This window comes from Ammospiza nelsoni, chromosome 3, assembly GCF_027579445.1.
Source record: "Ammospiza nelsoni isolate bAmmNel1 chromosome 3, bAmmNel1.pri, whole genome shotgun sequence".
In the NCBI taxonomy this organism is placed as follows: Eukaryota; Metazoa; Chordata; class Aves; order Passeriformes; family Passerellidae; genus Ammospiza; species Ammospiza nelsoni.
The window spans coordinates 76,653,889-76,680,213 of record NC_080635.1 but is presented as its reverse complement, the minus strand read 5'-3'; the positions used below and the strand labels follow the sequence as shown (position 1 = coordinate 76,680,213).

Genomic DNA, 26,325 nt, shown 5'->3' with positions numbered 1-26,325 from the left:
TAAGTTTAATAGTCAAAGTGCCTGTAGTTAAACACAGCTTCATATGTAATACAAAAAAAAATTGCCTAAACAAAACCAAAACCAAACAAAAAGAAAACAAAACCAAAACAATCTCCAACTTACATGAAATGGATCCTCACAGGATGAGAATTATCACAAGCTGTAATAGCACTTTTGATTCAAGCCACATACAAATAGTCTAACCTTAAAGTTCTGGGAGCAATTTTAAAATGTGAAAAGGTATGTCAAGTTCTTAATAACCAAGTCTACATATTTACTTGCCAACAGCCAAAATATGCAAGACAAGAAAGTGATATTAATTCCAGCTCGAACCCAAATTAATATGTGCTGGAAAATAATGTTTCTTCCTCTTAAACTAGGGAACAGTGCTTGGCTGGTCTGTATTTTAACTATATCCTTATTTTCTAGAACACCTACTACATTGTTCATTTTAGCTTTATTTTCAAAGCAGTTCAGCACAGGAGATCTCTGCAAGACTATCATGTTACGCCATTGATCCTCACAAGGAGAAGACTCAATTTGCTCAGTAATAAGCAACCTGGGTCAAAGGCCACGACTGAGAAAAGACAAAGGGCATTGTTTACACCTGTGTCAATCAGAAAAAGCTCTATTGAAGTCCATTGAGTTATATTTGACTCAAATCCATATGAAAAACTTCTGTGTTTGCTGAATCTGGATTATGTGGCAGCCAGGAATTCACATTTATTAGTCTGTACCAGGAAGCATTACAGACTGCTACATTAAAATACTGGTTTGCTACACTGGCTTTTTAATCAAAACTGGGTTTTATTCTCTTATTGGCAATTCAAATTCATGTCACTGCTTCAGCCTGCTCACTTGCACTGTGTTACCTAGTGTGCTGCACAGTACGAAGTTATAGATTCTGTAATTTTGGATAAGGGAATTCATCTGAGGCAAGGAAACAGTAATTAGTGTCCTACATTTTAAAGAAAAAGAGCCAAAATTCTACCTCTTCCAACTATTTGCAACTACAAGCAAACTTTGGATATGCAAGACTTTGTATTTCTTGACCTTTGATGTTCAAAGAACACTTCTAACAGTCCAAAAACATTAAAAGCTATTTCTGACTACACAGCCACAAGATGATTTACAAAAAAGGCTTGGGAATTTCAATTTAGCTTGTTCAGGGAGCTGGCTGGAAGCATTGCATGGAATACAACCCCAGAGAGATTTGTCCAGGAGAACTGGCTTATTTTCAAGGACCACCTCCTCCAACTTCAAAAAGGTCTTTCCTGACAAGCATGAAACCAAGCAAAGATGGCATGGTTGGACTTAGGAAAGCTAAGGCCCTTCTGAAGTGAAATTTGGTGAAGGACATGAAAGTCAATAAAAAAGGGATTCTATAGGTATATTGGCATCAACTGGAAAGCTACAGAAAATGCCTGCTGCTAAATGGGCTATGGGACCAGTGACAAAGAATACAGAAAAGATCAAGGAATTCAGTGTCCACTCTGCCTCAGTCTTTTAATGGTAGGATTTGCTTTCAGGAATCCCAGGCCTCTGAAACCAGGAAGTCTGAAGCAAGAGAGACTTAACTCTGGGCAGATCATAGATCAGGGTGGGAAGACTTAAACAAGCCAGACCTACACAATCAGTGAGACATGATAGGATGCACCATAAATGTGGAGTGAGCTGGCTGATATCTTGTTTATCTTGACTTCAAGGCTTCTGGCGCTTTAACTTCCTCATAGGCAAACTGGTGAACTCTGGATGAGATAAACTGGCAGTGGGGTGTACTGAGAACTGGCTGCACCCTAAGCTCAAAGGAGATGTCATCAGCAGCACAAAATGCATCTTGACAGTCACTAGTGGTGCTCCCCTGCGGTTGTTACTGGGATCAATACTATTTAACACCTTCATAAATGAGCCAGAGGATGGGGCAGAATGACCCTCAGGAATTTTGCAGCTGATACAAGACTGGGAGGAGCTGTTGAGACACCAGATGGCTGTGCTGCCATTCAGAGGGACCTTGACAGACTGAGAAATGGACATCTGTACTGCTTTGGTTCAGATGTGGCATGAAAATGTGATGCACCATTTCCCAAATGGGAATCTACTGAAATGACACTGTATTGTCATAGGAATATATTGATTGCACCTAACTGATCAAGAAATAAATGGGGGAGGGGGAGGACAGATCATTTAATATGAAGAATTTATGTCTGACATTGTTTAATTCAGTATGTAAGAATGCAAGCAATTGCATACATTTATGTTCTACTTCCAGTTCAGATTTAGCTGAAATACAACAGAGAAAGCAACAGAGAGAGGACTTCTTGTTGGTTTGTAAATTTTAGTACACATGGAAAATGTAAGAAAATTTATCTGAGTGATGTGGTCTACCAGAGACCTGTAAATGCAATTTCAGAAGCTATCTTTCATGACAGCCACTCAGTAGCAGCAGAAAGCTTAGAAGTCATAAATCATGTTTCAAACACATTCTATTGTTCAAAGTGACAAATCATAGTCTTTCAAATTCATACAACCTTAAAATAGTATTTTCTTCCACCACAAGACTAGTAAAATTTCTTCTGAATCAAACTATTCACACCTATTTATGAGCATTCTGAAGTTTGAATATTATGAAGCTTAAATGTTTATCATACCACAAACATTTATTCTTACATAACAATGAGACAAAATAAGAAGAAGCATTGACAAAATGGAGATCAATAACTTTGATCTCCATTAGTCTATATGGATCTTCTTCCAAAAGCTATTCATTTGAATTTATCTTACAATTAAATGAATAATCCTCTGGTAACCTTATTGATTATAAACATAACCTGAGCTGGCCCCCACAGGTCAGGATGACTAATGTGAAGATATAAAAGTCAGAGAAGGGATTCATGCCCTCAGCAGTATCAACAATTCCCCTTGGCCATGATGACAAACAAGTGCTAATATATGTCAGAAAAACAGGATTTTTTAGGTGATGTGAGGTTATACTGTTGTAGCACACAAGTGAAACAAGTGCTTTTAGGACACATAAAGGTGAACCTATGATCCAAAACTTTAAATGAGGTATTTCTCAACCTGTTTATGTTGTCACTAAATATAGGGAGTCCCAAAGCTTACTGTACCAAATTTTTTATTATTTCAAACAAACTTCTGTACAAAAACATCAAAGCAGGCCAAGAAATCCCGTGACTTCACAAACAGCACATGACAACTCACAGAATGCTTTAAGGTTTACATTTTTATTATACAAGTGACAAATAGTTTTTCTCTGGGCTACTTAAAGATAAGACTTCATTGTTTGACAAAAAATTGCAGGTAAGCATATATTAACTTCAGTTACCAAAGCTCAACAGAATGGCCTGTCATCCACCTAATTTACCTAACTGGAAGTGACTATGAACAAAGCAGGATTTTCCCTAACATACATTTTAAAATGTCCCCCCATTAAAAATGGAGCCTGTAAACAGTGGATTTGCTACTGTGAAAAAAAGTGTGGTCATTGCTTTCAGAAAAAGAAAAAGATCTAATGTGAGTGAGTTCTACCTCTCTCCCCAACAACATCATAGCAACCGGCTGCTGCACCTGCAGGGGTGTGACATGAATGCTGGAGTTGTGGTGCTGTCCAGCATCAGGACATGCATGACATTGGCACCTGTGGGTTCTGATTGGGTCTGAGAAACCTCACAGGGGTTGCTCTGCCCAGAAATAAGCTCTCAATCCCTACTCCAGAGAACTTGTGACATTAATACTGTTTAAGGACTGAGTTCAAAGACACAGTTTGTCACAGTGCAGCCGAGTTCCAGCAGACCAAATGCATCTTCAAAGTCTTAAGGTAATGTTTTTAGAAGAGATGTGCATGAAAATTCCAGTGAAAGCACACAAACCCTGATTTATCTATATGGGGATAAGCAAATGCAAATCTGAATCTGTGCACAAGCACTGGAGTTTCCACACATACATGCAAGCAAAGTACACAAAATCAAACACATTTTCTGAACGTGACCTCTGCAAGAATATGTACAGCAACTGCAGACCACCCAGTAGACACACATAACAGAGCATGAGCACTTTGCTGCTTTTGGCAAAGTATTTCTATTCCATTAACTGGAACATTTACCAGAAAGTAAGAACAAACAACTCAGCAAGGAAGTTAACTTTTTGAAGTATCAATCACATCTCAAAAGCCAGTGAAGAGCAGTAAGCTGATAAATATTTCTGTGTTGATTCTGAGTCATCTAATGAATAACACTACCAGGAACTTAATGGAGTTCCTAAGAAAAGATCAGCTCTTAATTCTAAACCATCCCTAGTCTGATGCAGCTGATATGACACCAGGAAGTTTGCTACAGAAGAGTGTACTAGTTTAGATCAGCCAAAAAATTACTGGCTAAAGCTGTCTGGTAGTTAATGTTCACTGTGATATATTTACACTGACAAACCTTTTCCAGTTAAGTCAAGGCATTAGTATTTTCCCTTTCCTTTCTAAATCTAATAAAATTATACAGAATTTTCAAAATCTATCAATGATCTTTAAGCATATTTTCTCTTCATTTATACTGCATCTGAAAAAGGATATTAATTTCCTAGGCTGTTGAAAGGTACAAGTTATACTTAATTAAAAAGGTAAAATTACCTGTTTGAAATACATTTTTGGATGCCAGACAGCACATAATCCATAAAATCCACTTATTACAGGAAAGACAATGCATTTTGTGAGTAATGAACATTCAGGTATTCTCCTATTCATACTAGTTTGACAAGATCCTAAAACTGACCGAAAAACTGTGCACATGTTCTTCAAAACACACGAAATGAATTTTGCTTTCTCTTATATTAACTTTCTTCTTCTTTAAAGTTCCTTTTCTGTGGTACCTTTGACATTTCAGTTTGATTTCCATTTTGTCTTCACTACAACTTCTCTGATAGAGAAGGTGTTTAAAGATTAAAATGCACAGGTAAATTGTCTTAACTGAAGTATCTAAGTAAAAAAGTATTTTAAAAGTCAAAAGATAAAGGCTGGAATAAGAACTTAGGTTGTACTATATAAAGTCAGTCAGGTTATGAACAGATTTATATATTTTAGCAATGTGAAGAAAATGGTTATGTAAATACACACAAGTATTAACATCAAACTGTATTAAATTATGTAAACATACACATCTTCTGTGATCAATACAAACATCTACTTGTCTGTGGGTACTACTGCAGCATAGCTCGAATTTGTTTTGAAGTAGATTCATCATTCAGGTGTTTTGTAGTGAACCTAGAAATTACAAGTTAAAACAATAATTTACAAAATGAACAGAGACAGGAAAAGTCTGAACACTTGAGCCTGTTTTTGAAATCAGCACAGTTCAGTTACACAAAGGAGAAATTTACATGTTCCTCTACTGATCACTGGAATTTAACTGGCAAGAATCTGGTGCTCTTTATCTTCTAAATACCCTATGCAATAAATTATTCCCTGCTAAAAGGTGGAGAACTGTGGCTAAATCTTGTCTGGTATCTGTCTATGACATTGTCATAATCTTGGGTCAAAATTATCTCTTATTTTTTCTAGTTAAAAGCTTCAAAATAAGCAAAATAATGAAAAGACATAAGAAATATGGTAAATACTAAAATCACTTAGGAATCTAGACTGAATTTTGGCATAATCTATGACTTTAAGCAGTTTTCTTAAATATTCTGAGAGGACTGAAGAGCCTTAGTATTGTTTTTTTCCATTTAAATCCAGGCATTCTCCACTGTTTATGCTAATAGGGAGACTGATTATAACATAAGCTTGAAACACACTTGATACCTGTACATTTAACTCCACATCAACTTTAATTCAAAAGATAGGATAAGCAAGTGTAGATATGATAAGGAAGTGCAGCTCTCACTCTATCCAAGCATTCAACAGCTAGAGAACTCAAAACAGCTCTGAAAAACTTGGGTTTGACAACATTCTCAGCTTCAGAGAAGTATCAGACCCCTCAGTGTCTTCCTTCCCAGGACAGCACCATGAACAGGACTGGGATTTAGGATGCTGTTTTTTTGAAGCTGAGTAATTTAGCAAGATTAAAAAAAAAAAAACAGTCTTACTGAGATGGAAAGGGAGAGGGAGAAGGGAAGTACTTAGAGTTTGAGAAATAGAAATGACACTTCATTTCTAAAATGTTCTATAGATTCTGGGGTATTTTATATAGTAAATCTTAGCTAGGATATACTGTTTAAAATATTAACATTTGTTGTTTATTCAAATGAAATGAAATGGGAAGAAATTAATATTTAAAAACCCAGGTGATGAAGAGGAAACCTGAGAGGATAATCTTATTAATGCAATGCTCTAAAGTGAAGAATCTTAAATATAAAGAGATTGGGAGAAAAACAAAGAGGAATTTTCTATGGCTGAATCACACATACCTGAGAGCATTCAGAAGTCCTTCCACAGAGTCAGGTGGTTGTTCCTTTAAAACTTTTATGCATCCCTTCATCTGGGAACAGAAGCATGCCACTATTGAACAATAATATATGAATTGCACTAGCAGAAAACAAGGAAAAAATTCACCATATACAGGCAGGTTTCTTTTCTTACTGAGTGTTAATGCTGCTTTACATGACACAATAAAAGCATTACAACTTATTAAAAATTATCTCGAAGTTAAAAACTTAACTTTGGAGAAAATATCTACTTTAATAAGTGTTTGTAGAGTGTAAATTATGTATCAAGGGTCTATATTTTAACTTGCACACTGCTTCTTCAAGCCAAGTAAAAAAACACAAAAATCAAAACTATCTGATACAAGCTGAAAAAAAAGAGATTTTCTGAGTTCTGTATCATTGCTGTTAACTCTAAGAAGAGATGTTTCAACTCTGACTTATTTTTATATTTGCATACAAGGAAGTAATTTTCAGTATTCAGTTTTTAGTTGTGAACCTAACCAGCGACAACTTATTGTTTCATAACTAGTGGTTAAAAATTTAATCTAAGAAGTCCATGGTGTTGATTTTAACACCACACTAAATGAACATCTTTGTGGAGACTGTAAAAAACAGGCTGAAACTCTGTTCAAATTTACAAAAGGGGAAATGAAGCAGAAAAAGCAGGAGCAGAACTCATTTGACCCATTGTACAGACTCCCTAGCTGGTCAATAGAGAAACAAGGAATTCTTCTAACCTTTTCAGAATATATCTTCCCTAGTAGTACTTTTTTCTTCCCACTGCTATGAAGACACCAAATCTAGCTATTCAGAAATTAACCTAGATTAATTCCATCTTATTCAAAATGACAGACAAAGACAGCTGAGTCAAGATTTGAATCCTTTAATTTTCCGAGTCACATTGGAGTGCTAAATCTACATGTAGACATTTCTTTGCAGCTGAAGAGCACCTCTGCCTTATTAAGGAAGCAGATGATGAAACACATAATTTAAGTCAGGGTCCCAGCAAAAAACAGTTAGAAAATGTAGCTCAGCATCCCTGACAGGGAGCAGCCCAACAAACACTGCTCACTGCTCAGCTGGTTCATTTCTACCTGGAAAATGTAACTAGCTTTGCAAATACCAGATCAGATGAGATTGTCAGGCTAGCACCATGTGTTCTGAAGTGACACAGTTATTTTTCCTAAATTAGAGAAGCTCAAGTCTATGTGCACATCACTCAGTACTGGTTTACATGCCCCAGCAGGTCTGATCAGACCAGACCAAGTCAAAGGGGATAAAAATTCAAACAATTATTTTTCATTTCTGTTACAATCAGAATACCTAAACCAAGTAGGATAATGCTGGGGTTTAGGATTCTTCCTTTTGTTTCTTTCTCTCATGGAATTTTTCTCCCCTATGTGTTGCTAGGAGACAATAACGACTGCATACTCAAGAGAGACAAAAGTTGCCACAGCTCAGGGGAGGAGTGCAGCTGGCTACTCTCTCTTTTTACCCCGGTGTTTCTCTGGGAAGAGCAGACACAACGAAAACTGGATTGGGAAAAAGGGGCTGGGTGCAGCCCCCAGCTCTCTTGTACTCTGGGCATTCAGAGGGGAGAGAGGCTGCAGTCGCTGTGGGGAGAATTCATCACCATTGCAGGGCTCCATCTCCTGCTGCCTTTATTCTACTGCGAGTGGAGCTCTGCTCTGAAGAGTGGCTGTTGCACTGGGACCTTACGAACACCTCACCTTATTAACACCCCACCTAAGCAAAAAAAGTACTCTTCCCCATCTGCTGTGGCTGCCCGGCCCCTCCGTTCTTTCGGCTGCACTGTAGCCCTGCACTCCCTGCCCTTCAGGACACGCTGCGGTTCCAGCTACAGCTGCAGAGTTTCTCATACAACTCCTCCCTCCACCATGCCAGGACTTGTGCTCCTTCCTGCCATTCCAGCTTGCCGCTCCCGAGGAGCTGCTGGGGCAGTGGGATCGCTGTCCCTGGGGCTTTGTACAGATCGCTTTTTACCCTCCCGCCATTGCCATGTGCTCCCGAGCCCGCCCCACAGCGCCCCCTGCAGCCGCGGGGGAATCACCGCGCCCGCCCCACAGCGCCCCCTGCAGCCGCGGGGGAATCACCACACCCGCCCTGCCCGCCGGGAGCCAGCAGCGCCCCTGCCGGCCGTGCCCGGAACTGCACCCAAGGGAACAGGGCTTGGAGAGCAGGAACTGTTTGTTGGGTTTTCTGGGATTTTTCTTTTGTTTGTTTTTGCTGCCATTGTTGTTGTTTGCTTGCCTTGTTATACACATTCATACTAGTAAAGAACTGTTATTGCTTTCCCCGTATCTTTGCCTTGCACTTAATTTCAAAGTTATAATAATTCAGAGAGAAGGGGTCATATTTTCCATTCCAAGGGAGGTTCCTGCCTTCCTTGGCAGACACCTGTCTTTCAAACCAAGACAGACGTCTAAGCTAGGAGACTGTCATTAAGAGCTTAAAATACAGCCTCCAATCTTGAAAGAGTAAGGAAAGGGTAATATATTCTACTGTCCCTGAAATTATCTTGAAATGGCTTGAATGGCTGAAGTGAATAGTTTGGAGAAAAGAATTGTTTACCACAGTAAAACAAACTCATAATCTGAAATGTTAGGAGATTTTTTGAATTAAAAAAAAATGATGGAGCTAATTACGCAAATCAAGATTTGGGACCATGTACTCATTTTTTAAAATTGAGTCGTATGTCTCCTGCCTCCCATTTACACCTACCTAACTTTCCTGCACGATGACGGGGCTTTAGGATAAACGTGAGAAACAAAGTACACCCAATGTACATTTGATCCTATCAGAATTTCATTTGTGTTGCCTCTGTAAGCAAGAGACTGAACCAGCATTCAAGAAATCTGCATTCAAGTCCCAGGCTCTATCTGTTTCATGACCTTGAGCAACTCTATTCACCTCTGTGAAAAATCTTTCCCTCTGTAGAGAGCCAAAGAGGAGATGTGGCAAAATTCTGGTATCCACAGATGCAAAATGCTAAGGAAGACCCAGTGTCATGGAGAGCAATAATATTTGGTTTTTTCCTTCTCTTTTGAAAAAGTCTCTCATGTAAATCGAAAGACTTGGCATCTTTTTCATTATTAAAAGCTTATTTCTGCTGAAAGAAGTGGTGTGTGAGATTTAGGTTTGTAAAAACATGTAGAAAAGACAAGAGTATTCTTTTCATGTGTGCCTGCAATTTCTAAAATGGAAAAATAAGACTGATGTCTCTGTGACTGGCCATGCCAAAGATAAAACTGAAGGGTCATTATCAACATTACAACAGTAACATTTCAGTTCTGTTACTTCAGATGTCAGACAAAGCAGAGACAACATTGAATATCTACTTTTTACAAGAGAACTACTGCCAAAGATGAGCATTTCAGCATCGATATACTACATGATTAAAAAAGAAATTATGACCACAGAACATATTCCACGCTAAGTGTAATATAAAATTATTTTAGCCTAACTATACAGTTGGCAAAAAAGCAGAGGTAACTGAGAAAAATTATTATCTGTGTCTGTAAAAAAATAAAAAGCTAAAAAGCTGGTCAAAACTGATGTATTGAAGAGCACAAGTGAAGACAAATTCTAAACTGCCATTCAAAAGTAATTAAAATTATTTCTACCAAGCATAAGCTTGTGCTGAAAAAGAGCTGCAGACTAGTACTCAAACCTACAGAGTATTAAAGAAAGACTTCTCTTACATCAATCTTTGATGTCTTTGAGAAAGCTCCCACAGGATGAACATGATCGTACAGGATAATAACTCCCACCATCACTCGCATGCAGAACATAAGGGTCTCTTCACTGGTGAATCTACTCCTGTACTCTCTGCAAGACAGAACAAAAGAAATAAACATTCCAGACCTTTTACTAGACAATTTAAAAAACTATACTGGGAGTGCGTGAAATCTGAACCAAAAGTATATTTTAAGGTTGTAGATGCACATTAGTAGGACACTGAATATCAGTGAATTCTGTAAGCCTGTGCCAATTTACAGGAATGGTTAGAGAGTAGATAGATGTAAATCTCTCGTCATACCCATGCACAGCTGAGATCCTCAAAATCTACATAGAAAACTTAATGAAATATAATGCAGACTGATCTGAAATACTCCAGTTTAATCACAGAAACACCACATGCCAGGACCTCAAAGGAAAGCCACTGCTTTTGCTTAAATTACTACTTTGGAATAGTCCAGTGGAACCCAAGTTCAGCAGCTGGAAAGTTCAGGGTTTCACCAAGATGGATTTTACCAGTCATGCTCTCTCTCTCTCTCTCTCTCTCTTTCTCTGTGTATGTATTGGAGTACCTCTCAGTCTACAATAACTTCAACTTTTATTCTTCCACAGCATTGTAACATGAACAGACTTAAAGGTGATAGAAGTTTTGATGTGAAAATGCCTCATTATCCCACAATTAGAATTAAATATCAGATAATCTTCTAGATGACTCACAACTTTTTTCTCTCCTTTTGCCAAAAAAAGAGCTGACTCGTAAGGCTACTTTTCAATTACCACTTCTATGATGTCTCAAGACTGTGAGATGAGTCCTACCCCTACAGACACTCCTCCAGAATCTTCATGAAAAAGCACAAACCTCAGGAGTTCTACCCTTTACATGGCTCCATGAACAAATGACTCATAGGCAGAAAGACTACCTTGACTCTATCTTATATGTGTTTTCCAGTTGAAGAGACATCTAACCTAAAATATACTCCACTAAATGCAGAGCAAAATAAAGAACCCTACTGGCTATTATTGCCTACACTAGCAGATATGAACACAATTGTACAGCTGAATACATTTATATGAATGAAAATTCATACAGCTGACTTTTTTCCTATCTAGAATAAGATGGCTGCATCAAAAAAAATTCTACTTAAATGATCCTTGAAATAGCCCCTGTGTATCTGCTAAAGTACTGCCTGGAAGAGGCAAAATCTTGCCCTCTGTGTGCTAATAACTGAGCAGCATGGGCAAGCAGGAGGCCTTTTGCCCTGGTTAGACAAGACACAGACACTGAAGCCTGAGAGTACATAAGATTATTACACTGTATTTTAACCTTTTGTGAAATGCAGGCTGACCATGTAAGCTCTCCCCAATAGAACTCAACACTGACTAATGAAAGATGTCATAAGGTGGTAAGAACACGAGGCATGGCTTTCTAACACCAGGCCATACTTTTTATACAAAAGAAGTAACAACTTAAGGCAAAGATACAGGAATTCACTTGGAAAAGAATGTATTATCCCAGGTGGCTAATTAAAATATAAGTTCTATCATACAAACCCCCCAAGATTTAAGATAAAACTTACGGCGTTTCCAACATGACTTTACAAACACTGGCCATAGTACTTAGACAGTCCGTTGTATTTTCAATTGGTAATGTTTTGTTCTGGAAGGGTAAGAAAAAGGCAGTGTTCAGTAAACTGTCTTGTAAAATTAAAATCAAGAATGTCTGTGTTAGACCTTTCTTCCCCTTTACATACTTCTGATACAAAATGTGTCGTTGCATTACTGAGGGTTTTCAGCATTGGTGTGGCCTCTGCATAGAACAGGGACATCCTATTGGCCATTTCATTGTTCACTTCATTCTCAATGTCTAGCTGATAAAAACAGGAGAAAAAATAGTCAGTAAAGCTCTTTAAAATCTTGCCAGCAGCAAGAAAAAGATGCACTACATGATCATGTCATAAAGCAGATTTTTACTTGAATAGTCCTCTTTAATCACTTCATCCGGACTGCTGATTAACACTCAGTGTGAAGGAAAGAACATGACAGCTACTGAATCAAAAGCAAAAACATTACCAAAAATGGCATAAATGCATCCTGATAGATAAATACCTCACTGCATGCAGCACACCAGAGTTTATTTACTTACATGCATGTTATTTATTCTGTTGCGACTTATTGTCCGCCTGTAATAACTGAAGTCATTCTGAATTGCAGGGTTTCTCATCTTCCAGGAAGAGAAACAGAAAATAATCAGTTTTGGTTCAAAATACACAGCAACAATCAACATATACAGAAAGACTTTATTAACCTTAAGTTCATCAAAACGAAGAGTAAAATGTAAGATTTCTGCAAACTCTTTTGCTAGAGCCTGTTCCCGTTCCAGGTGCTGAGTTGGAGTGTAGGGAGGGCATGTCAAGGATTCCAGTAAACTCTGCAGGGCTTTCTCTGAATAAAAATCAGAAGCACAAATTGTAGTCAGTCCACACCAAGTTTTAACAACATATCTAAAAATACTGCATTTGAAGGAAAGAAACCCTCCAAACATGCCAAGCCCTAAAGATTTTTTTTTTACTATTCTGAAGTGAGAAGCATTAATTAAAGACACCTGCCTCTTCAGGCTCTGCCATTTCTCTCCATTTTGTATGACTGAATTATTTTCCATTTTTGTCACCCTTTATCTGGGATCCTTATCAAAAATTCTAGAGGAGGCATTTTTCTTGCATTCAGATATTCAACACTTTCATCCTCCTCAATTAGCCATCAGCTCAGTATAAAGATTATTCTGGCATCTCTGTTACTAAAAGTGTACTCTTGGGCAGTGATAGCAATATAAATCAGCTTCTGTGCCTGTAATTACAAGCATAACTCAAAAAGTGAAAGACATAGTTAGAAGATGTTGTAGAAGAAACCCCCTGCACTAGGAGCCCTCTCTCTTCATACATGTATTTTCATTCCAGTGTCCTAATTCAAAGAGTAATTACATCACCTTCTGTGTTTGTTGGGATGACAAAGCCAGTGTACAACACATCCAACTTTGGATTTTCACCCTCTGAGAGAGTTTATTGATACACTTTCCCCATTATCCCTGCTCTTAAAAAGTCTCAAAATATGACTAGCTTACACTCCTTTAAAGCTCCAGGGGATCCAAATTACAAAAAATAAATTGCATTAATCCAACATGGACCGGAGAAGTGCAGAAAAGTGACAGGAAATAAGAGACAAACAGCATAGATTTATCATGTTTTTTTGCTTGTATGCTATTTAGGTAATATAGACAAACTAACAAAATATGAAATTAAGATTAAAGAGATGCCTTGATAAATGCAATTACTGTTAAATGTCCATTGATATCAAACAGAAATGATAATAACTCTGTAAGTCCTTTAAAAAGTTTGTGGAAAGACAAAATTTCCTCTTTCATTATATATAGAGAACATATAAAATGGAGATAATAAAACAGGGCTCACCTAATCTGAGTGAAAACTCATAAAAGCGCTTTAGCCTTACAACCAGGGGGCAGACTGAATTCCATGCTTTTTCTTGCAGCTGGATATCATTGGGATTTTGTATTGCCTGAAATGAAAATATTACTGTAAAGACCTGTGATAAATAAATAACAAGCAAGAGGTGGTTTGGAATTTTCTTACATTATTTTAAAAAGTATTGTAAAACATAGAAGGATTCTGAGAAATTACATTGCAAAGGATTAAAAAAAATACCATGTTTTTCACCTTCCCTCTCCCCCTGTAACGTACTGTTTCAAAATCATTCATTACAGCGAACCACTGACACATAGAAATATGTTCTAACATATTCTTTTGGGAGCGAAACTACTGTAAAAACATCAGGTAAAACCTTTTGTGTAACTAGTGGTTGCAAAAGTTGTCTTTTTTTTCAGGTTTTAATGCGTTTGAACACTTCAACATGTTGAGGTTTTTAAGTAAGCAACATGTCACACTAAGAGTACCCACAAATCTGATGCAGGAAAAGTTTTGGTCACCTGAGTAAAATTCTAAGTTACAGTTCAGAAGTGTACTTCAGGACCAGCTTCAGAGAATAAGATGCCTCTAAAGTCGATGGGAAGTTATAATTTCTGAGGTTCATTATTCCACGTACAGAACAGAACTATCTGTATCATGTATTTCTGACAGCTGAGTATTACTTCTTCCATGTCCTCAAATTTGACTTCTGCCATGAGATACATGAAACAAGGTATATGAAATGGTGTTTCTTGAAGTGAAAAATAGTTAACTAATTACTAACAGAAAACCAGAAAGAAGTTCCAACCACCACCATTTAATGATTTCAAGCTAGAGCTTCATACTGAAGGTTATGCATAATCTGGTATGTATTTTATAAATACATTTTAAGGAGATTTTCACTTCAGTTCATAGAATGTGCTTGGATAGAGAACAGAAGCAAGGAACACATCAAGTTTTGCCTGATTTTGCTTCTCAAGAATTGTCATTAACAAACATACATCTCTAATTTCTTGTCCAGCTCCTTTGTAAGCCTGAAGGTCTGCAAGCATGCTTTCTGAGTCCTGTAAAACTGCACTGATCTGGTTCCAGACCTCCCTTTCTCCATCCGTGGGCTGTGCATCTAAGAAAGAGAAAAGCAAAACGCACCAAGTCAAAAGGAAGCTGCAGTACAAATGGCAAGATTACACAGTTCTACTTAACAATACCATATGCAGCTTGAGTATGTGTAACTCCATTCTGATGTAGCTTTTTTCCAAATATACAATTATACAGCCATTCTGCTAACATCCAAGCTTCTGCTTTTTATAGCAAGGAAGGAAGAACAGTACAGTTTTTGTATGCTCTGGCTCATAATGCCTCTTCTCATAATGCAGCATTTTAAAGAGCAGCAGTATCATAAAGCAATGTTATTGGAAAATAGGATAATGCACCAGTCCCTCTCTTTCATGAGCTCCATGGCTCAATTACAAAGAATTGCTCACTTTTCTTGCAGCTTGGGGATAAAATCAGGCCTTTCAATAGATAGAGCAGTAGGATATTGCTCCACTTTGACTTCCCTCCAGGCTTCCTCAACCAGGGTAATTTATTTCTCCTTTTGTAGAACAGATACAGTACTATTAAAAATAATTTTTTCTTATGTATGTCAGGGATCATTCCTGCCACTAAAATAAATCCAGCTCTGCCAGTTATCAGTTTTCAGGGTGTGAGTGACCTGTAGACCTTTACTGTTGAGAGAAATGACATTTGAAATTAGATCAATTATCCTATTCAAATCTCTTCCTATGGGATTTACACAGCAGTATGACACCAGGGAGTTATGTTATCCCCGGAACACTGACACATTAGACAAGGTAGAGATTTTCTGTCTTCTTTTGCTTTAAAACATAAAGATGACAGGCACTGACCAAAGACTGGATGACCTACATATGGGATTGGAGTCTATATGTGAAGGGACAATGAGAGCTCTACGGAGACACAACTATTTCTTCCCTTAGATTCTTCTTAGCCTCTAAAGGTAGAATGTTAATTTTTATGAAAGAAAAAAATCACCTTGAAGTTGAATCTTAGAACTTAAAGACTATTTGTTTGAATTAAAAGCAGTGAGGTAAGTTCAGTTCAAAACTCACCAACTAGGATGAGCTACTGTATTAATGTCTACATTAATAGACAAGGAATATTAAAAACACCTATTCTATTTAGGTTGTCTCACTCTCCTTAAGAAAACTGACAGAATTTTCTACCCATGTATCAGTATGGGATTAATTTATCCAGTCCCCATTAGAAACAAATGAACTGGTTCACACTGGAGTATATGGAAAACAGGCATTCTCTCCATGGTGTTTCAGGATAATTTGTTTAAATGTATGAAGTTACCTATGGACCTCGCACAAACACGACACAAATGTAAACTAGATTTACATGTCTGTTGCTTCAAAGCAACTCATACTTAAAACCCTTCCCATACTCCTATGGTACCATGAGTTCCAAGAGACTGGGCACATAATACTGACTAGACTTTCCTTTTGTTCTGAAGTTTTCCTTTCTCTCATTTAAAAAGTTAAAATAAATATAAACTGAGTTTACTTAGCTGGGTTTTATAGTCAAAATATTTCATCTAGCTAAAAAATTCCACTATCCTTCAAAAAGTGAGGGAAAGGAGCACCAAAGGGAAAAACTCCCCACAGGAAGATCCCATCTGGGACGTGGCTGTTGAACTGACCCATCACTCACTTTAAATTTACAGTGTTCCAGACTGGTTCTTTCCTCAAGCTGCAAGAAATCTCAGGTACACACCGTAAGGGGTTTACCATCTTGTGATAAAGAAGCAAAACAGAGAACTCTTCTGACTTTAATGAGGAAAGCAGTGATCCTGAGAAACAGTTTCACACCATACAACAACAGAGCAGGGGAAGGTGGGAGTCACATAAAAATCAGTATCTATATTTTATTAGTTAAGATAATGAAAATAACATTTCAGCGAATACTAACACAAAAAAGAATAAATAACTTGTTAGTGCAGTTCATGAATGTCAAATTTGCATGTGCAGGTAACCTGAAGCATCTTGTTTAACCTTGTTGGTTAACAAGGTACTTCTATGTTAATTTTTACAACTTATTTGCTTTAAAAGTACTAGTGCTTAAGGGGGATGCAAATGCTATAGACTGCCCAGCACTTTAAGACTTCAAAAAGGCCTTTAGTAACATCTTTTATTGTAAGTCTTTTTCAAAAGTTCCCAATTCATCTTTTAGAAGTTGGTGGAAGGAGGAATATTTGAAACTCATTGAGCTTTCTGTAGTATCCCAGCACCTGGAGATAGAGTAGGAGCAAGAGCCAGGTAGGTGTGTGGAAGAGGGAAAGAAAGGGAAGGGAGAGGAAGAGGGCTGCAAAGGCTCCAGAGCAGCAGGCTTAGCTTGCACTTGCAGAAGCAGTTTACATTTATGTTGGAAGTATTTAGCTTAAAAAGAAAGGTACAGAGGATGATTCAGGCTTCTTTTTTTTTTTAAACATGCATTTATTTGTGAAATAGAAGTTATGCAAACAGATGTTCTGATAAGACCATGGCCATTTTTCAAAAGGGATTTTACAAGAAGATCCTGCCAAAAATGGTCCACTAAAATAACTGAAATGGATCACTTTGAAAACAATTTCATCTTACTGTCAACAACAACAATAATAATAGCAGCAGCAACAACTAAAAGGAATTGAGACTTCTTCATGACATATTTTGACTTTTAGAACTGACTTGCTATGTCAATGAAACCAAAGCTTGTTTCTCTGCTCTGAATTAAACAATGCCAGTCCTGAACCATGGTGTGGAATCACTGGTTGGCCGTGCTCACCTCTTATCCCCACACTGCCCGAGAAGCAGCAAGAGCTTCAGAAACCGGAGCCCATTTATAACTGAAACCACTCCCACTGGCCAACCCACGTGAATGCAAACCCCCTCAGTAGCAAGTTACCATAATGGCCAGACTCACTGCATTTCAAGGCTGAGTTTTTAGAATGCTCAGGATTAGCAATCAGAGCATTCTGTCTTTAGACAAAATAGAAAACCCTTTTACCTCCCTTTGGACAGATGTTTCTGATGTGAACCCTAAACCAAACACCTACATGAATCCTGTATCAAATTAATGCAAGAGTCAGATGAGGCCTGAATCTCCCATATACAGATTCTACCAGCAAAATTTGAAAATTATAAATCTGGAAAGAAATACACTTCCACTGGCTCATCAGAAATAACCAGGACATGGTAATTCATCCATTCCAATGAACACATGCTCTTTTTCACATTTACACATGGCCTATGCCATGTTTTGGATGGAACTTCAGACTTCAGAAAGAACAAGAGGAAACCTGGAGCGACTACAGTTCATTTGTGGATGCATTAAGAATTTCAGGTGAATGCTGGGGCATGAAAGTGGGGTCATGATTATTTTCTTAGCAAAATACTTGTCATTTGTTTCAGAAAAACCCTCCTAACAGAGTTAGTTAGGGTTAGTTATCTACCTCATCCTTCACCAGATGTGCATTAGAAACATAGAAACTTCTAGATAGGTAAAACATTAGTATTCATAGGATAAGACTAAATATAGAAAGGATGTGATGCCTTTACCAATACCAAATGAAGTACAAAAATACTTCAGTAATCAATTTTAATGAAGAAAGAACAGTACTATGAAGAGTACTAGCAACAGGACTACAAGAAGCACTTCCAACTCACACACCCTTTCTGAATCTGAGAACTTTATTCCACCCCTTTGGTGGTTAAGAAGATTCCTACTGAGGCTGGTTAGTTCTTCCATTACAGTGAATGTAGAATCATATTTGTTGTAAAAATACCATGCCCTTCTGGCCTCCACAGCATAGCAAAAGAAAGTGAGTTAAACAAGAGCTTTCATGGGTTCTGCTTTCAGCTTTCACTGCTGAGCATGGCAAATAATTCCTCAGTCAGCAAGTTAGAGTGCAGTATACATATTTAACTGCATAATGCTGAAGTCCTATTTCAGATTTTGTCACCATGACAATGACATTTCCATGCCAATCTGGGACAAAATTAAAAGAAAAGCTCAGAAATGAGCAAAGGCATTATAATTACAGTGAGTAATGCACTTTTGAGGGTACCAGAACCTGCTCCACTCCATACATTAACGAATCCCCAGCACTGGATAGAAACTGTACCCTATCCAGGCTACATGGGATTTTTGAATTTCGTTCTGTCTGTACTAGCTAGAATAAAGTGAAGCTCACAAAACTGTTAATTCTGGCTCCAGGCAGGGTGCTGTGCCAGGGAGATCAGTGCCTGGGTTCAGCTCTGTGGTGGATGGGGGATGGACACACAGCACCTCTCTGGCTGAGCAGCAGTTTCTGCCTCAGGGCATTCCACAGCTCAGGAACTGAGTGCAACCTCCCACAGGCTGGACCCAGATTATATCCTCAGCCTTGCTGCCTGAGCAACAAGAGTATTAATTAATAGCCTATTATGTGAAAAGTGGGCAGTTGCTCTGCTGCCAGACACATTCTAATAATAGACCATTTTAATGGTACATGAATAATAACTGAAAATTTCATTAATCTTTCTGGGGATATGGGGAATCCTAGAAAATAAGATTCTTGGAGGGGATGAGATAGATTTAACTAGGCTCAAGTGAAATCCACCTAGCTAAGAGTAAAAAAAAAAAAAAGAACCTGCTCACATTAAGGATAAAAAACATCTTATAAAAAGTATTTGAGGAGAGGATGGAACTGTAGGTGTCACTTAAGGACATCTTTGAATAATCTATAAGCATAGTCTTTTAGATTCAAGTTAAATTGTTGCCTCAACTTTCAAATTATTTCCAAGAATTCATGTGGAATTATTTGTTTACTTTGCCTGAAATGGCAGTGATTTGACAACAAATTTTCTGCAAAAAAGAGCAATTTTAAGATGGTAGAGAAAGAACTCAAATACCCAGAAATAATTTATCTGCAACTAATTTAAATAAGGTCAACATTTAAAGTACAAAACAGCTCTTGAACTGACAAAACTGACAAATCCATTTCAAGAGAATTTGATGTGAAATCCCGAAAGCCACAGACTCTCAAGACTTGCCACTGTCAAGATTTGCCAGGCACTCACTTTTCCTAACATGACTTTCAAGCTGAGCACTAAGAAGGAATTAAGGTAAAGTAAATGATATATAATCAAACCAAGAGATAGTAGCTTGATTAAAAATACTCCCATCAAGATCCAAGTGTAAAAAGCAAAATGGTGCACTTTCTAATAAGGATGAAATTATTTTTCTCTATTTAAACCTTTCAGTAGACCTTAAAAAAGAGTAATTTGGCTGAATGCATTAATTCTGCAATACCCCTTTAAAGAAAAGGTCTTTCCACCTGCATGGAGAATGTTATTCTCCACACAGACCCAGCATAACTGCCCAACTCTAAAATGAGTACTGGGGAGCAAACAGAACTGCATTTGCTATACAACATTAAGTGAAATTAATGCTGGATTCAAGTTTTTTCAAGTATGACCATGGAGTTGCAAAACTTGATTTCCAGTTTGAAGAATAATGTTAGGTGTCAAAAAGAATTGCAAGTGACAATGTGGACACCAGCATGAAAATAGGGGAAAAGAGACGATGTAAAACTTTTTCTTTTTTCTGTTTTTTTTTTAGTGGACAGCTAATGAAAAAACCCACAGAAATGAAAAAGCAAGATGCTGATGCAAATAATGAATACAGTAAACACATCAGCTCAGCACACCTGTCATCCTCTGAATGGCCAAGTGTAGTGACCATGTTCGCCCATGAGCTCAAAGCCACACGTCCAGCAAGGCCACACCAGACTCTGCTCCATGTCCACTCACTCAGAGTGTCCTTTTTCACTGTACAATAGCCAGCTACAGGAGACCAAAGCACAAAACTACAGCCCTTTTTTTAGTCACATCCCTTTGAGCCACAACAGATTTTTGTGCCACTAAAAACCTCTGGGACTGTACTTTGTGAGAAAAACTTTTAAACTTTCACTTACAAGCATGAAATTCTCTGAAATTTGGAGTTGACAGTTTTGTTCCTCTCCAGGTAGGTGTGCCTGACTAGTGTGCCCTAACCACTGGCACCTCCTGTGGGACAGGGTACTTCATTCAGTTCTTGGCCACGTGCTTTTGGAAATAAAAACAACCTTCACTGCCAAGGCAACAAATTTGGTATTTCCCCCTCTCACCACCCCCTCTACCAAGGCTCCCCACTGCCAGGGCAGCTGTTTCCTGCCAAGCCTGCAGCCTGGGTCAGGAACACTTGCTCGCCAACAAGGACACAATGGGGCTGATTAAACCTGTAAGCTCAGGGCAGCTGAAAGTTTTCACAATAGCTTGGCAAAGCCACAGAGCACTGCCAAGGCCCTCAAAAGTTTGGTCGAAAAAAATTAAGTGGTGATTTAGATAGAGGTTTGACATCCTGGGGTGACAGCAAAGTTTTACAAATTATATAGACAGAGAAGAAGGGATAGGGCTCCTCCTAAACCCAAACTAACCAATTAACTTTTTTTTCATATTTTAAAACTAATTTTTCATAATGAGGTAATTAAACTCTAGATGAGAAGATTAAGGTTTGTGCACAGTTCTAGTCATACATTCTAGCTCTCATCTAAGAATGCATGTTTGAACAATTTCATCAGATTTAAACATGCTTATAACATGCCAGTTACTTCTTTCAGAAAATAATTCAGGAATAAATTATTAAAGAACAAAACTATTTCAAGATGACAAAATATGTGTCTAATCACCTGAAATGCTCTTTTAAACCATGCTACAAAAGGAAAATATTTTAAAAACACTAGATTTTCTCAAAACTTTTTGGTTGGGTTATTTTTTTTTTCTTTTTAGAACGGAGGTATTAAGAGAGAAAACGTCACAAACTGTGTGTTTCAAATAAAATACATTTCATGTATGTGGTGAAGACAGATTTAACCCATATTAAAGGATTTGGTGACACTGTCTAGAAGTAGATGCAGGGAAACTGTAGTCAGCAAAAGCGAAAACAGCTTTGGATCAAATATGGATGTGACAAGAGAACTGGAATGGGAAACGCTGTTCTGCAACTGATAACCATGCCTGATAACTGATAATCATTTAGAGAGATGCAATCAAGCACATACACTTTGACCATTTCACTATTTTTTAGAAACTATAAACCCAGCTAAATCATCACCAAACCAAGCAAAAATAGTTCCACCTCCATTGCTTTTTTCCCCAGCTTTTTATTTCCACATGTATTTCTATTCAAGAAAGAATCATAATTTTTTTAACCCTGATTTGTTAAAGAAAGCTGAGGTTGAGTTCATTCATATGTAAGTTTAACAATGGTTCATAAATGTTTTGAATTTAATTCAAGATAGGGTTTTACTTGCATATCTGCCTCTCTGCCCTTTTCTCTGCTCAGAATAAAGTAATTTTGTATGGTTTTATAAATATCAGAAAGTAATATTCTACTGAAGTGTAATTTGATTTGTTTGCAAATCCCTTTTGAATTGCTTTATGATGCATAAGCACATGCAGTTTATTAGAAAATAAGCAAAGAAGGCAAGCCAGGCAAGAAGCTTTGCTCACTTTCAAAGTCAAGGAAAAAATTTGGCCCCTGATCAAGCTCTGTGCAAGTGAGAACTTTTAAAAGATTTCCCATTTGGTTCCTGAAAAATAGAAAAGGAAGAGAAAAGGAGTCCTGAGTGAACAAATTATTTTAGAGACAAGGACTTGGACAGACTGGTTGTGCTGGAAAATACACACTGTAAGCAATCAGATTTTAAAAGTTTTTCCTCAGTTTGCTGCTAAGTCAAGGAAAAGATTTTCTCATCGTCTTGTAATTGTTTGAACTTACTTTCAAAATCCAGGAAAAAATGTGGATAGTTTTCAATTTCCCTGGTAAGGACCTTAAGAAGATTACCCATCCCAGCAAACCTAGTAAATGCAACAAAATCATAAACAGTTATACATGTAAACTCAGAATACTACAGTTAAGAGCTTGACACAGTCTGCATCATAAAATCAACATTTTGGCAAGTTCTGGACCATGAGAAACATTTTGATGGTCAATTCTGTGATATTTATGCAGGAAGAGGAAGACCTCAGATAAACACAGAAATAATTCTGTTTGACAAATTGGAATTTAAACATCAGGATAACATCCTACTGTATAAACAGATATTTATGAATTTATTCACTTAGCAAGAGAAATAAACTCAGAGCTATATCTCTATTTGTTAATTCCCTAAATTGCTGGACTCCAGATTACTTAAAACCATTTCAAATTAAAAACTGACATCTTAACACTTGTCTTAGATCTTCAGCAAAAATCCATGTCATTTTAAGAAAATAACTCACTATAAGGAAAAAAAAAATCTAGTTGTTTCCAGTCAGTAAGATTTATAACAAGTTTACTACAAAATTCTATCAAAAAGGACAGCTAAAAAGCTTTTTAGCTTTTAAAAGTGTAAGCATGCATTTAAAAAAAAAAAAAAAAGAGAGTAAAAAGGGGAGGTTTGAACCTTTTTATCTGTTACTCCTATCTTTTATCATCTTGGAATTCTTTGCATTTCAAGTTATGAACAACTTCCAAAAGGAAAAGTGACTAGTTCTTAAAAAAGCAAGTCTCCACAGAAGATAAAAAGGAAAGAGATTTGAAAAAAGGTTCTTTTGCCAGTACAGTCTTTAGAAGGTAAGTTATTCTAACACCGTGTAGAAGAAGAGCTTTCTTGGTCAAACTTAAACTTGCTCTCAGAAGACAGAAAAATTAAACCATGAAAAGCACGTATCAGGATAAAGAGATCTGCCTGGAGGGATGTAGAAAAATGTAATTTTAGATTTAAAACACAGATTGAAAACTGATTTTTGCCTCAAAGAGAAATATTCTCATTACTTTAAACCACGGCTCTTGGGGATCACATCTGATGTTCATCTGTGATTCAGTTTAACTCTTTTCCCACTTAAGAAATCAGACCACAAAAAATTATTCTAAGCATGTACATGGCTGATACTCCACATAAGGACAAAAAGCTTTTTTCAAGTTTTCCCACAAGCATTTCAGTAGGAAAAGAATCATCAACCCCAATTTCTATGTGCATATAAAGGATGTATTTCTACATTAGTAAAACCTAGGAAAGTAATGTGAGGCTTGGAGATTTCAAAGCAGCCACAGTCATAACATAAAATGATATAAATTTAATCAATAGTCTGTTCAGAACATGCAGTTTCATGTAAGCAAGGCTTTTGTTAAATAAATGGCTTTGTTTTGCATTAAATACATCTTCAAAGTTTTCTCTCCAGAACAAATCCAGTGAGCAGACTGTCAAGCTCTTCCTAATTAGCAACATCTTGCATATACAAAATTGAAACACAAAGAAACATTTTCCATTATTCATAAAGTTACATTCATTACATGCAGGAAAAATATTTACACTTTTACTCTCAGAACAAAATCAGCACCTTATACACCGAGTTTGACTTTCTGATTAGCCTACAAAGGGGAAAAACATGCAAACAGAGCAAAATAAATTTTATACAGTGTTAAAAACTTCTATCTTCAATAATTTAATATTTTCATCACACTGGTATAATACATTTTATCAGCATCAGCTAGGAGAAACACGATAAAGTACACACATTTATTTTCCTTTTCATAACCTTGGAAAAAAAAATTATGTAATAGCATCACAATTGACATGACTGATTCAGCTTGGATTCTTCACCTTCAACTCTTTTTAAGCCATAACTTACCTCATCGCCTTCAATCTTCAGAGAGTACCCAAGCATTTCTTCTGCTGCCAAAGCTTGCACTGCATCCAGAACTGGTTTAGCTGATAGCATGCTTCGAACAGCGAGGAAGCCTTTGTGCCAAAAACCTGAGGATACGCTCCCTCATTTGCATGGAGTCGCTTGGGGTCATGTGCCCAAGATCTGCCTCTGATCCTTCTTAAACAAGTACAGCACATCTCGGCTTGGGAGATTTCTGAGTGCTTTTCCAGAACTTTTGTTACATTTCCTAGCTTGTTTTTTACATTATTCCCTCTCCTTCAATCCCTGTGTGGAAACTGATCCAGCTATTCAGGTCACAAGTATGGAACAGAAGCCTACCACTAACTTATTATACTCACACATGTTCATGCAGGTGACATTTTCCAGTGATCCTGGAGGCTCTGGTTTGACACCACCCATTTTCAAAGCACACCAACCCCAAAAATAGTCGTTTTCAACATCAACATCCAGAAAAACATGGTTGAGGCAGCTGCTAAACACGTTTTAATTATTTTTTATATTATTTCTTAATGGTTTCCTAAAAAACGAAACTAAAAGCAACATCTGGTTCCATGAAACTTACACTTTCAAGTGTAATTCATCATTCAACACTAAATTTTAGTTTCAAATTAAAAGGCAAAACTTAAAGGAAGTGCTAATAAAATGCAAATCTTTGCCTCAAACTGTATTATTTTATTCTGCATAGCCTGCTGCTTCCCAGTACTTGGCTCTTTCAAACTGTCTTTCCTCAAAAACTCTAATAACATATTCCAAACCTCAGGAACTGAAAGCCACCTCCAGGATAATTTTAATGAGATTTCAAAGTAACTAACAGCACACATTCTGAGCAGGTCTATATATATATCCTGTGATTGCAAGAGAAATGCAAATAACAGCTGATGTACAGAAGCAAATCATAAAGGTTTAACATAGTAGCATAAAACCCTATTTCATTAAACCGGAAAGCATTTTATTTTACTTACTGTAAAATCAGTTTAAATGTTGAACTGAGACTCAATGCATATATAAAAATATTGCTGATGCTGCACCACTAAATGCTAGCAGCTTCTCCTTAGTGTTTGAATCTCTTAAAATTCCAACTTGTAACTATGCTTTAAAAACTATGACATGTTGACAACGATGTCTGCATTTTTCCCTATTGTTTTCCAAACCATTAAAGCTTACCCTAAGATATTATGTAAGCATATAGAAAATAGTTTTTAAGCTATTGTTGACATTTTAAAGCTCATTGCTTAATTTTTGATGCTCAACATTTAATTAGTAGCACAGAGACATAAATAAACCATAATCCAGCAATGAACAGGAAGGTACATTTAGCATTTTGCATTTTATTTACCATTATCCAGTAGTGGGTTTTAAAACTTGAGCTTTGAACAAAATATCACAGGCTGCTTTTTCAACAAATAACTGTGTTCCTAAGATTCCACTGATTTAGTTTCCATGTTCTAGAGGTATTACCTTGTATGGGAAAATAAATTCCTTCTACCCCACTAAAGCAATCAGTTTATTTCTGAATTGTGATATATAAAATACTATCTCCCCCAAAAAAATCAGAATTCAACCCCACAAATCTGCCACGGATTTTACATACATGTACTGAAAGTATATTGAAATATATCTATTATATGCTTAAATCCACTTTTGAAAATACAGTAAGTGTTCCCAAACTGCGTATTACTAACTGAAGACTGAATATCATGTTATTCAACACTTCTTTAAAATTTTGGTTTACACTGTTTTAAGCAACTACCCAATTCTCAAGCGTGGAGTTTTGTACCCCTTTCAAGTAACAGCTACAGTACTATACAAACTGCTAGAGAAGTACTGATTGATTTCTTCTCTTACAGGACTAATTTAATCAGTATCAATCC

The 26,325-nt window shown here is 37.0% G+C and overlaps 1 protein-coding gene across 3 annotated transcripts in view; it reads right to left on the bottom strand.

The window, feature by feature from the left end:
* Positions 1-3,116: 3,116 nt before the first annotated feature.
* Positions 3,117-26,325, bottom strand: part of CYRIA (CYFIP related Rac1 interactor A) — a 56,264-nt gene continuing 33,055 nt past the window's right edge. Inside the window, exons 4-14 of one of the 3 annotated variants that reach the window (XM_059468082.1) lie at positions 22,521-22,600; positions 22,253-22,332; positions 14,663-14,784; positions 13,650-13,755; positions 12,491-12,627; positions 12,329-12,406; positions 11,937-12,053; positions 11,763-11,842; positions 10,149-10,275; positions 6,409-6,479; positions 3,117-5,266 (exon numbers count right to left, since the gene is read on the bottom strand). In XM_059468082.1, coding sequence (XP_059324065.1) covers positions 5,203-5,266; positions 6,409-6,479; positions 10,149-10,275; positions 11,763-11,842; positions 11,937-12,053; positions 12,329-12,406; positions 12,491-12,627; positions 13,650-13,755; positions 14,663-14,784; positions 22,253-22,325 — 975 coding nt within the window. In that variant the 5' untranslated portion in view covers positions 22,326-22,332; positions 22,521-22,600 and the 3' untranslated portion in view covers positions 3,117-5,202. The remainder of the gene's footprint in view (positions 5,267-6,408; positions 6,480-10,148; positions 10,276-11,762; positions 11,843-11,936; positions 12,054-12,328; positions 12,407-12,490; positions 12,628-13,649; positions 13,756-14,662; positions 14,785-22,252; positions 22,333-22,520; positions 22,601-26,325) is intronic. The other 2 variants (XM_059468083.1, XM_059468081.1) reach the window with 2 other exon arrangements.